Below are 12,957 nucleotides of genomic sequence, written 5' to 3'. Positions count from 1 at the left end.
GATCATAGCACGGAAGCCACAAATGTGCGATAACTCGGCGCCACCACCACAGCTGAGGAGGGCCGGGCCGAACCTCACAGCCTGGGAACGGTTTGACGTAACGCCGCGGTCACCTTCCCATCGTAGAGTAGTACGGGTGGTTCATATTGGCGGTGAGGCGATACAAACCGCAAGTAAATCGGAGCTCGGGGCTGTTATAAAACCAGAGCTGAGGTCCATGGACCCACGATGGAGACGGAGAGGTATTGATGAAACAGATGAGCAATGAGAACGCAGCAGAATTAGACCGCAAATTGCAACAAACTAACACTTCAAACGGAGAGAGCATTATTACCGAACTGGAGTCATATGCTAATTAGAGAATGGATACCCTTCTATGCAGAATGCACACGTTGCAGGCCGTTTTCATTTACCACCTCGGTCTCTGTACCAACTCCGAACGAGGTTCAAACCTTGGGCACAGGTCACGACACACCGATGTATGAAATACGTCGGTCAGATGCTTATAACCATGAGCTTATCACATTTTGTAACTGCTTACAAAATATTTATAATGCCCTCCTGGTTTGATCTTCTTCTAACAAGCACACCCATCCCCCTCCAAACGTCAAGTTCTCCTCATCGTCTCTCACCGCGTCAGCTCGTCCTGCAGCGCCGAGATGTCGGAGACGTAGAACATGACGCCCAGGTGGAGGTTGCTGGACTCGGCGAATCGGTCCAGCTGCTTCTTCAGCGGCCGGTCCAGGTCGAGCCACCGGCGCAGCGGCGGAGACCGGCGCGCCCGGTACTTGAGGCCGAAAAACTTGGGCTGCGGACACAGACGGGGAGAGGCGGTCAGTGGATGATAGCTGATATTAGCGAGGGAGCATCCTACACCTTTGAGATAATAGTGGAGGCATTGAGGGACAACTGTTCCCGAACAGTTGCTTGGTATGTCTTTTGTAGTCTGTTTGTTGCATCTCAAAACAGACATTCTACATCTAGGTACTTTAAATATCAGAGCCAAGCATAGCACAAAAATAAGCCATCAACGATTATATTCAGCAAAATACGCGGGACATCTGCACGCTTATATGGCAATACGTACGATGGTTCAGCCGACATCAACATACGTTACATAACATATTCTGCATACATTACGTGAGGCATCGTCTACACGTCGCATACAGCCTGCACGCGTTACGGCACGCGGCGGTCGTTTGTAAAAGGCGCACATCGCGCCACGTGTCGGGTTTAATTAACATGACAAAGGGCCCTCATTGCCAAAACTATTATGCTCACGTTGGCTGCCGAAGGAAATAGGAATGGCCCAGAAGGACGGTGCTGAAACTGTATGAATAAATTCCTGGTATGACGGGATGCCTGTGTGGGTATCTATTCCACCTGGAACGCCTCAGTATTAGCCAAATGGCAACAATCCTTCCTTAAGTAAGTTTCTGGGTTATCTGTGCTCTAACATGTCCTTGGACAGGACCATGTTTACAACTATCTACCTTCCATACAGTGCCGTGTCTGTCTGCACTATGTCACATCTGTCTGCACTACCCCGGACATCTGTTTGTCTGCTCCGTCCCTACAGCGTGCGTAGGTATGTGTAACAGTGATCCGCACCTTCCGGACACAACACCTACGATGCCGGTCTCACAGCGCACCGTCCCAGGGAGGTGTACCGCACCGCACCGTCCAGGGAGGAGGTGTACCGTACCGCACCGGCCGGGGAGGTGTACCGTCCCGCACCGTCCAAGGGAGGTGTACCATACCGCACCGTCCAAGGGAGGTGTACCGTACCGCACCGGTCGAGGAGGTGTACTGTACCGCACCGTCCGGGGAGGAGGTGTACCGTACCGTACCGCACCGTCCGGCCGACAGACAAAGCGGTCCGGCCGCTCTCCGTGCCAGGTTCAAGGCCGGGAGACGGACGGACGGGGGCGGGCACGGCGGGCCGGGATGCAGCCGGGGCCGCGCAGAGCCGTCTTATACAGCGGAGTCCGTGTTGAACGGTGCCGTACTGAGCCGTATTACGTTGTGTCGTTCCAAGCAGTGTTGCAATGTACCATACCGTGATTGTTGTGGTACGCCGAGATTGAAAACAGCGCACTATAGCGTTTGTTGCATGTTCTGCCGGCTACAAGACGATTTGTGCCGTGCCGAAGCTTTGTAATTTGTATCACAGAATTCGTTACATACATATTACATAACATCCATCACTTGGCTAACAGCAAGACGCCACCTTTTTGCCCGTGACCCGTAACCTTTTTAAATGAAATATCAACTTCGACAGTAGGTATACGCGCAGATACAAGGCAACATTACCAATAACAAGCAACAGACTGGTACCATCTCCGTCAAACACTCATATCAGCGCCCTACCAGCCCTACCACTACCCACACACTCCACACATCACAGCTTCCAGTTCTCACCTGTTTGATACCGGAGCGCTGGCAGACGCTGTTGAGACACTCCTGACCCGAACTCTCCGAGGAGAGTGTACACTCGACCGGCGTGCCGTCCAGCAGCTCCACCCGGATCACCATCAGCTCCTTGGAGACCACATTGTACTGGCGAGACTTCTTCACGTACAGGCGCGGAAACAGCGGCATCCTGGCGGGAGGAGAGAGAGGGGGAGGTTAGTGCGAGAAACACTGGAGATGGGGGATGGCGGCTGATATGCAGGGTGTTGAAATATTTGAGATAGAATCGCAAAGCTGAACTAGAGACAGTATACATTTCAGTATCAGTTTAAATTTGTGGCTAAACAGTCGCCAAACAATGCACGGAACTGGGCTGTGGAACAGGATGCAAATGACAGCCGTTTAGCTGGCAATGTCTCACGAAATACCTCGAACGGTTATCGCGGCCGTGTATGAATGTTGACGCTAACAGCGTGGTTGCAGCGTCTAATTGAGCCGCTCTGGCCCCTAAATCACGCCTAATGGAGCCTGTTTAATTATGTGAGAAGTTCAGACAGCTCGGTGACATTATTTACTCCGCAGAGTAAGTGGGACTGTTAACAGCATGGAGGCATGGCAAGTGGTTTTCGTGAGCACCTTCTAATGAGGCTGCTGACCCGACCACACGAATGAGGCGTGAATCCAAAGTTTCGTGTTCATATAAATGTAACACCACACCAGCCCATTTAGCATCATTTGGCATCAAAATGATCCCTCGCGCGAAATAAACAAGCCAAAAGCTGAGCATTTTTTTATTGAAACATTCAAATGTGCTTACAAAAAAAGTTATGCAAAACGATCAAACACGACCGGAAAACGGCATGATGAAAAATCATAGCCCGCCGGCCGCCACAGCTCCAACGTCCGAGGCCGACAGTTGAAACCACAGGTAATGGACAGCGAAACCTCAGCGGTGTCTACGAAATCCAACACCGACAGCAGATATTCGACACCGGTCGCCGGAAGCCGCCCGGGCATCGGGCGGACAAAAGATACCGCCGACGGCGCAAAGCAGAAGCCATACAGCGCGTCCCGGGGCAGGTCTGACACCTGACCCCCGGCGACGTCGCCTCTGGGTGAGCCGTGACCAGGTCATGAACCCGGGTCACCCTCAGCAGGGGCCGGTGCTGCTACTGATGGCATGGAACACACGGGCAGACGACAGGGAAAGAGAGAAACCAAGGCAGGACAAAACAAATAGGTACCTACGGGAGGGAGGGAGGGAGGGAGGGAGGGAGAGGGAGAGGGAGAGGGAGAGGGAGAGAGAGAGAGAGAGAGAGAGAGAGAGAGAGAGAGAGAGAGAGAGAGAGAGAGAGAGAGAGAGAGAGAGAGAGAGAGAGAGAGAGAGAGAGAGAGAGAGAGCAACGAACCCGAAATCGACGACTTTTGACGCAGAAGAGGCCAGGAGAAAGCAGCTATTGAAAGTCGATTGCGCTGCACAAAAGCCAATAGAAACCCGAGATGAAACGAACTGACGAATGGCTGTGACATGAAAAGGTGAAACTCGAAGAGACAGCTGTACTTCTGAACACTTCTGAATGCACTTCAGAAGACGACGGGGACTTGACACATGCCAAAGAGCAGACGCTCGGTCGATGCCGAGCGCTATAGCTCGGGTCTGAGGCGTGAAGACTACCAGCATCGAACTCGGTCAAGCCAAACGACACTTCCTTCTAACGGCCACATCACAGGAAGCTGACAACCAGCATCTCCCCGTGCCTTGCCCCCTTTCTAGCACTTTATTTCAAAGCCAATTTCCAGAGGCAATCCTTTTCATATCCGCCCAGCATTTGTGCGTTGATGGGATGACCTGAGATTATGTTATGACATGACATGAGCCCCGTGGCATCAGAGGTAGAGAGGAGAAGGTAAGCGCCAAGCGGCATGTGTGTCGCTACGGCCAAACATTGTACCTGGTGTGGCTTATTTTAAACAGGTTACGCAGCTTGCAGCTGAGAAACGGTGAAAGAATGCCAGCCGAATCCACCCCTTTCCCACTCTCAGCATTCGGCAGCACTGAGAGAATCCCAAGTGCAGTGCCATGAACATTTGAACAGCCAGACCACTCCGAACACCACCGCCGTCTGGCCAGACAGCCATCCGTAAACAGGCGGCGTGCACGGCACCGGCGCCAGCCTTGGAGGGACGGCAGAGCGGCCGGTCGACGGGGACCTTGACCACGGCTGCAGCGGCCGCCACCCGTCCATGTGGCGGACCGGCAGGCACGGCACACGATGGAGCTCACCCGGCCGGGAGGCGACAGTGCTGAAAAGTGGTCTGACCAGACAGCGGCTGACAGACCGTGAATGTGCCATGGTGGAGCGATGTGTGAGCAATGGTGTGTGTCGAATACGGGATTTTGCCCACCATAACCTGATCACAGCAGCTAGTGGAAGGATTAAATACGCATTAGAACGTTAGCCCTATCGTAGCCCAGTCTCCAGGCCGTATGAACATCACAGGCTCGCATCGCCGAAATGTTGGACTTGTAAAAACTGGGCTTATATGATCCTTATCGTGTTTACGGACCAGCCAGTCGGTGGTGTTTGTGTCGCGAAGACACCCGATGCAGGTCATGGTGAACAGGATACGGGAGCTGCTTTATGATACGCAGTCGGCGAGCACTCCAGGTCAGAGCAGGTCAGGTCGAGGTCACCAGGTTAGGGTCAGGGTCAGTCGGGTCCAGTTCCAGGCCGGTCGGAGATCGGGGGAGATTTAATCGGGTATGTTATTACCGCCCGATCCACCGCCAACTTTCGCCTTCCTCGACACCGGTGACGGCGGAGGAGATGGCGATGGGACGGCGACCAGAGGTCGGATACAGGTCACGCGACCCATCCTCTCCCTCGGATGGTTTACTAGACCCCACTCCATCATTACCGACACGAGCTGATCCCGACCCCAGGCAATGACGAAACCACGAAACTACGAGAGAGTCGCTCAATCACAGGTCGCCGAGAGGCTGCATCAAACCCAATACGGCGCCAGCGTGGAAAGCGTTGCGTCACTGATGTGTGTTCCACGCCAAACACACGGTTAGAAGTCGATCGTATTTCGTAGAGGAAATTGTCGACTGGGAATCGATGCGGTACGAGTTTCCGTGATGAGCCTGGTACTACACGGCTCGTTAGGTTGGCGTTATGCTTGATAATGAACGGGTGAAATAACGATATCGTGCTGATATTACAGCACTGTTTCGACATTCACGTCTTTGATCTATTACGTCAGATAATGTCGGATATAAGCGCATCGTGCAGAGCGGTCCGCATAGGCATTGCCCTCGTCGTGTCAACATATCATGCGACTCCAGCAACGAATGTTCTAAAAGTCGTTCCATTGACTTACCCACAGAACTTCATCGTGAATGTCCTCTGTGACTTCCGATCACTCCAACAGCCAAAAATCCTTCACAGAGTCGATCAAAATTCCACCGCAAGACGCTGCTTAACCACTGACAGCCACGCAGGCCGCGTCCACTCGTCCCACCACAGCCCGAGCGCGAGCCAGCGACCACTGTTGACCAATCACACCTCTCACTGTCACTAACAACTCCACACTTCACCCAAATCACACCGCTCACTTCCCTTCACTTCCACTTATCACCACAAATAGCAAAGAATCCCCGAAAATTCCCCCGACGTCGTCGATATTCGAGCGAGCCCCTCCGGCGGCGGCCACTGTCCACCACAAACTGCCCACAGCGCCTGACCGGCTCCTCCACGACCGCCGCCGTCTGTCCGTCAGACTGTCCGTCCCGGTCCGAGGCTGTTTGTTTATCCTGTCTGTACTCGGCCCTGCACGGTGCGCAGTGAGTACCGCCACTGCCGGGTCATGGGCTGGGGGAGACGACCCGACACGTGGTGTTGTGAGAGGGTTGGTTCACACCCCGGGGTTTTATCAGAGCAGGCACAGCGCAGGTCCGTTCGCTATGCTACCATACTCGGTCACTGATGGGGTTAATGATAAATTCCCAAGGTTAGTATTCGTCACGCGCTGAGTCGATCAGCGGGCCATTCAGCGGTCATTCCCTTCACATTCCACCGGTGATGTATCGCCAGTCAGTGTCAGGGCCCAGCCTCGCCGTCCATTCAGACGTGCACCAAGCACGTGATATCGACAGTTCCCGAGCTCTCTGCGATGCAGACAGGGGTATGTCGTGCCTTTTTACAGAGTCGCGTGACTGCACGGAGCCTCGGCGGGGCACTAACAGACCTGCTAGACGCAGCGGCGTATTTAGAAAATCGCGAAAGGGGGGGCCAAGGGTTTGGAGGGCGCCACCTCACCCAAGGAGGGCGCCATACGGTCGCGAGATAAAAAATCGCTCAGTGGGGGTTGGGGGGTTGGGAGGCGTTTTTTACCATGCCACCAGTTTTTTTTTTTTGCGTAACCTCGTATAGGTCGTGCTGCATTGATTTTGCATCGTGTGTATTCATTATACTCCAGGTCACAAAAGGTCAAGTGTTCTTGAAATGCTGCGCCGAAGGCGCGCGAAATTTTTGAAAACAACCTTTTCCTCCGCTTTTTAGGCACGCCTTTTATACGATCACTGCTCAAAGCTCCTCTCGCTCTTTTACCAAATTTGAAGGTGTAAAAAATACCTAAGGTTTGGTCGGGCCGCTGCCACACAAACTGTACAGAAAGCTTGGCTCATGGGTGTCGATGTATAAAAGTTTATTGGCGGTGGCATATCTACGCACCAGATCACCGTATCGGATTGATACCGGAGCGCGAGATGCGTAAACATCATCCAAATTACCTCAGACCAGCCTTCATAGCCTTCTCACAGATGCATACAGTGTACCCACATAACCAGTTTCAATCACCGAAACTTCAGATGCCTGCTGTTGCGCCCGAACCTGTTGACAATACTTAATCGTAATCCATATAGATGCCATGATGCACGTAAAGTAGGATCAATCCGTTAAGACCAAAGACGTGTTTTATGCATCGTAGAGCGTAGATAGTTTTGGTAGGTATAGATACTTCATTCATTGTGCTGAATGCACGTTCATTTGTGGCAGTTTTCACAGGCAAGACATCAACTATGTGCAATAGAACGACTAAGTTGAAAAACATGCCAAAGGAGTAAATAAATGATAGGAGGGCAGCGATCAACGGATGTTGCCAATAGGTAGAAGGGCTGCGATCCACAGGAGGGCACTAATAGGTAGAAGAGCCCGATCAACATCCCGAGTTTCGACAGTAGGGCACCGATAGGTAGGAAGTTGGCGAGCAGCAGGAGGGCGCCAATGGATAGAAGGGCAGCGATCAACAGGAGGGCACCAATAGGTAGGAGGGCGCCGATCAACAATCAACAGGAGGGCGCCACCAGGTAAGAGGGTGGCGAGGAACAGGAGAGCACCAATAGGAGGGTGGCGATCAACAAGAGGTCGCCAATAGGTGGGAGGGCGGTCATCAACTGGAAGTCGCCAATGAGCGGAAGGGTGACGATTAAAATGGGGGTGGCAATGGTGAGGAGGGCGCCTTTGCTCAAGAGGATGACACGAACAGGAGGGCGTCTGTGCGGAGGGCGCTGGTCAACAGGAAGGTGCCAGTGGATAGGAGGGCGGTGATCAACAGGAGGGTGCCAGTGGTTAGGAGGGCGGCGATCTACACGAGGGCGCCAATAGGAGAAGGGCCCCGATTAACATTCAACAGGAAGGACTAGGGAACCAATAGGTAGGAGGGCGGCACTGAACAAGAGGGTGCCAAAAGGGAGAAAGGCGGCCTTCAAAATTTCACATGAGGGCTCAATAAGTAGGAGAGCGCCAATAATTATGAGGACGCCGATCAGCAGAAGGGCGGCAATGTGTAGCAGGGTGGCGACCTACAGGAGGGCGCCTTCGGGTGAGAGGGCGCTTATTTACAGGACAGCGGCTTACATAGGCGACCACCGTTACGCTTAGAGAGCTACAGCCTACAAATGTGGTTGGAGGGCGCCCGAGGGAGCCCTCCAACCGTATTTGGAGGGCGTATTTGGAATGGGCGTCCTCCGAGGGCGCCCTCCATCCGTATTTTCCCTGTAAACACATTCGCGATTGGAGGGCGCCCTCCAGTCGCGATTGTTTTTCGATTCGATTATATCACAATTGCATTTGCGATTGGAGGGCGCCTTCGGCGCCCAAGGGGGGGGGCCATGGCCCAGTGCCCCCCCCCCCCTGCCTACGCCCCTGGCTAGACGGCAGCCCCTTCTGAGGCCGGCCTGCGACGCCACGGCCCCACTGCCGACAGCCGGGCGGGCCGAGGAGGGCGGTGGCTGCCACAGTCCTCCATTCCAGTCCTCTGAATCAGGAGGTATTCTCCCACTGGACCGCATGGGCCTCTCAGCTTTCAGTGAGTTGTCAGTAGTGCGCAGCTGTGGGAGGAATTCTCTCCAGAGGCCACCATGAGGGGCATGTTCCAAATGTTCTGGCCTCTGGCGAGTGTGGCGACTACATGAAAACCCCATCGGTTCCCAGAAAGGCCCCTTAGAAGCCCCATGTTCTGAGGGGCCCGCCAGATAAGCCATGTTACGGCCGACGGCTCAGAGCTCAACTCTGGACCTCAGTAGCGACTAACGAGCATCTACGACACAGAAACTAAACCGATGCCACCGGGCGGCGACCGGCACTCAACAAAAGGACTGCCGGAGCCACCCCAAACGCCTGAGACGGCAGCAGCTCCGGCCACGAGCTACGATGGGCGGCACTGACCCCGTTCGTGCCACTCCCATCCGTTGGACAGTCTCCACCCAGCCCATCCCGCCCTGGTAATGCACGGCACGGCACGCCTCATCCGGCGAGCAGCGTGCCACGACCGGGCCACCTCTGACACCGGTCTGCAATGTATGAGCACGAAGAATGCAAGGCATTGGCCAGGCTGGATAAATGTAAAACCTGTGACGACCTCCGCAGAATGAATAATTAGCCAACACACGAACCAAGCTACAACACGTGGCTTGTTTGGGCTGCTGCATTCTAAAACTGGTGGTTAGGGAGTTGAAAAAGCGAGTGTCGCACCAATGACCACTAAAATTACTCAGCAAATGAAGGCTGATATGCGCAAGGCATTCGAGGGATAAGGTTCATGACTTATTCTAGGAGTATCAAGAGGTCGTTCACCGTACCACCAGCGCACATAAATGCGGGCATGACAATGAGCCATTCCACAGGCAAATGAAGATTGATGAGTTTGCCCGAGATGATGAGTCAGAGGAGCTCGGGCGCATCCTTAGCACCTTGTGGAACTTGTAGTTACATATCCGCAAACAAACCTACTCACGTGTGTGTGTTTTCTCATCAGTCAGCCATGGATTGACTGGCAACAGACATGACACAGAGCACACGATATTTGTACCTTGGCGTCCTCCCAAAATAAATACAGCGATACCATCCACTGTTCGTCCGTCGAGCAACCGTCTGTCTTAACATGTCAACAGCATGCCATAATAACAGCACGCAAACTACAACCCATCAACACTGGGCAACATTCCAGGGTTCGACGAAATCCGACCGGCCCCTGAAATCCGACCTCTACGTCTGTGACAGCTCACAAAGTCAGACACACAAGCTGTGCGCACGGAGGGCGTGCATCTGCAACATACTAGCTGGGCGCCGCGGACCGGCTACCTATCCAATTTCGGCGGCTCGCCCACCTTCGCCGCATAGAGGCACGGGTCACCTACCCTCCCTCCGTCTCCCTCCCACACCGTGAGTCGGGAGTACAGGTGGGTTCCACTGCCCCCGCGGCGCCGCGCGGTGCGAGACAGGACACTGTGTCTTACCTGGATGTTGGTGGGGTCGCTGGTGTGAGCGGCCGGGTCCAGACAGTGTCACCGACAGGTCATGCCCCGCTGGTAGCAGGCGCGGTCGGCAGCGCAGACCGCGAACGTCCGGTCACGGTGACTGAAAGTGAGAAGATAGCGGATAAGTATACGACCGATATGAACGAAGATAAGTGTGGTGAATCGTGGCTGGCTACAAATGCCGACAAGTATTGATGAAAAATAGGATGAAAACGATAAGGTGTGCATTTCAATAGAAATTAGTTCAACGGGGATGTGACTGATTGAAAGTCGCAATATCACACAAAAAGCTCGCAAAAAAGAGAAGCCCTCGCTCGCTTTAGGTTACATCTCATGAACCGCTCGATTTATACAAAAAAAAAGACATCCGTCTATTGTATGTACACTTCGTGGCAACGAGTCCACTACACGAGTGAGTCCGCTGAACCATGAACCAGCAGCCGAGCCGTCGTACCAAACCCGGGTGTTCAACACGACTCAAGCCGGACCTGAGCCAAGCAAAGGTGTAACTCGATACAACCCGTTCAGCACCGGTTCAACAGATCGGGGAGCACAGTCAGCGGATTAGACGGGGACAACACACCTCACAGTCCCCCTTCCCGTTCCCTGAAAGTCACGAGCACCCCTTGACGCAGCGCCAGCCGAGGCGTCGGTAGCGGCAGTGGTAGAGGCAGTATGTTCTCTGCCGTGACCGCGTACCGTCGCCGGCCGACTCCCAGCAGGGACACGCCACCGGCCGCGGTCCGGACAGATCCGTTACTCGGTCGGCGCTCGGAGTAGCTGGGAGCGCGCGTGTGTGCCCCCGGGCACGGCGCTGCGGCGTGCCGGTGGTGGGCGCGGCGGGTAGGAGGGTGTGGGAGGAGGTATGACGGAGGCGCGGCAGGCAGCTCGCCGATAGGGGGAGGCGAGCCAGTTCGGAAAGCTGTCTCGCTGCCAAAGAAACTCGGATCACGCTTCAGTGTGAGAACTTCGGACATCCATCTATCCATCCATCCATTATAGTACTTTAAATTAGTATTGGGCCTCGCCTAGGACAGCATTTCATAATCAGAATTTCAAGACCAAGGCCAGTCAAACAACAAATATGGATATTAAAAGTAAGCACATGTGAGCACGATATGGAATCGTGACATTCAAACATTCCTGTGTAGCGTCGTGCCATATTTCACGGCATACCCAGCCGGGAAAATGCAGTACGAGGTATGCAGCTCTTGCAATCTGCTTCAGCGAAAACTAATGAATCCACACACCACTCGTCACTCCGCGGTATGCCAGCACATGTGACCGGCGACCGAGACCACCGCGTCACCCTCTACTCCGAACTCGGAGCACCACGGCCTGACCTCAGGAACGCCAGCCGTGACCTCAGGAACGCCGCTCGGCCTGGCCGCAGTGGTGATCTGGTGATCTCGTTAGCGATACTAGAGCGAAGATCCCAGAGAGGACGGGGCAGATTAGCAAGATGAGCGAGAGCACCGCACACTCGAACATGTCCGTGTATCAAGAAACAGCAATAAAGCTACAGCTTGTGATCAATGAAAAAAAAAAACACGAAGACGTGAATACCAATCACCGTGCTGAGGTCTGAATTCCACCAATGCTAAAATCAACATCTGTGCACTAGAATGTCAATGATTTCACTCGTATAGAATGTGTTGATTTAAGCAAAGTAATGGCGCAACAGCGGAATACGGACATCACGAAGGCATTTGAAGTCCTAAACACGATAACTTAGCATGGATACTGTGAAAATCAATGTAAAAATATAACCTACATTATTTGACTCTGTCTCGTACAAAACAAGACCTAAACACGATCCAGATGCTACAATTTAGGAGTGATTTTACCGCGAATCACGGCTGAGGTCATCCAATTTTTTGCCCTCGCCTACAAAACAAAAACACCCGGTAGAAAACATGCCAATGTTATCATTCACAACACAGTTGTTTGTGCCTTTTATATTTTGAAAATAAGTGATCGGCAAGAGACTCAAGGCTGTTGGCGCCGTGCATATGTTCCGAGCTCCCCGTTGCCAAAGTCAATAGGCCAGGCCTCCACATTTGGCCACCCCACAGGTCATTGGCAAATCCCCTGTACTTGTCCTATGTCCATCCTTCACTGATTGACGCAGGTTGTAAGGCTGCATCACTCACGGCCTAATTCGTGGCACTGCCGTATGCATGACGTCCTAGCAAAGACGCCGTTTCATGGTTTATCTATCTTAGCAGTCACTGCTTCGTCACGTATCTACAAGCTAGTTTCTACTATGTCCCCCCTCAGCACGACCGCAATTGCCCAGCTCCATTTCACTCTGCCCTCCCGCTCCCACCCTCATCTGCCGACCATGGACACTCCTACCGACCGCTCCCTCTCCCGACCCTCCGCCGAGCCGGCGGGTCACGCCGGGTCACGGTAGCGTCTCGACTCGACTGGAGAGGTCGAGGCGTGGAGATCGGCCCGCCGAGCGTGCGGTCCGCGCACTGCGAGAGGCCATCCCCGCCGCACGCCACCGGCACAAACGCGGGCGATTCGTCTTCACTGGAGAAAGTCGAACGGCGGCGGCGATGGTTATGGAGGGTGGGGATAAGGAGGAGCGGTCTGTATGGGCTCTCCGGAGAGAGAAATCTTCTGCGGCACCGGAAACGCATCCACATCCGCCCACTTCAGGGTGCTGAGATAGCCTCGCCGATACAGACGCACCCGAATAAGCCGCGCGGAGGCCA

General features: G+C 53.8%; 1 protein-coding gene across 4 annotated transcripts in view; it reads right to left on the bottom strand.

Annotated features, from left to right (window-relative positions):
- LOC122363900 (tyrosine-protein phosphatase non-receptor type 14-like) overlaps positions 1-12,957 on the bottom strand; it is a 56,545-nt gene that overhangs the window by 24,611 nt on the left and 18,977 nt on the right. For 2 of the 4 annotated variants that reach the window (XM_043333716.1, XM_043333717.1), the window contains exons 3-5: positions 10,214-10,334; positions 2,422-2,602; positions 633-808 (exon numbers count right to left, since the gene is read on the bottom strand). In XM_043333716.1, coding sequence (XP_043189651.1) covers positions 633-808; positions 2,422-2,601 — 356 coding nt within the window. In that variant the 5' untranslated portion in view covers position 2,602; positions 10,214-10,334. Of the gene's footprint in view, positions 1-632; positions 809-2,421; positions 2,603-5,796; positions 6,158-10,213; positions 10,335-12,957 lie in introns of those variants that run through there. The other 2 variants (XM_043333713.1, XM_043333715.1) reach the window with 2 other exon arrangements.

The sequence above is a fragment of the Amphibalanus amphitrite genome, unplaced genomic scaffold, assembly GCF_019059575.1.
Source record: "Amphibalanus amphitrite isolate SeventyFive unplaced genomic scaffold, NRLGWU_Aamphi_draft 000646F_arrow, whole genome shotgun sequence".
Taxonomy (NCBI): Eukaryota; Metazoa; Arthropoda; class Thecostraca; order Balanomorpha; family Balanidae; genus Amphibalanus; species Amphibalanus amphitrite.
Note: the sequence above shows the minus strand (reverse complement) of the source record. Positions and strands in the feature narration are given on the sequence as shown.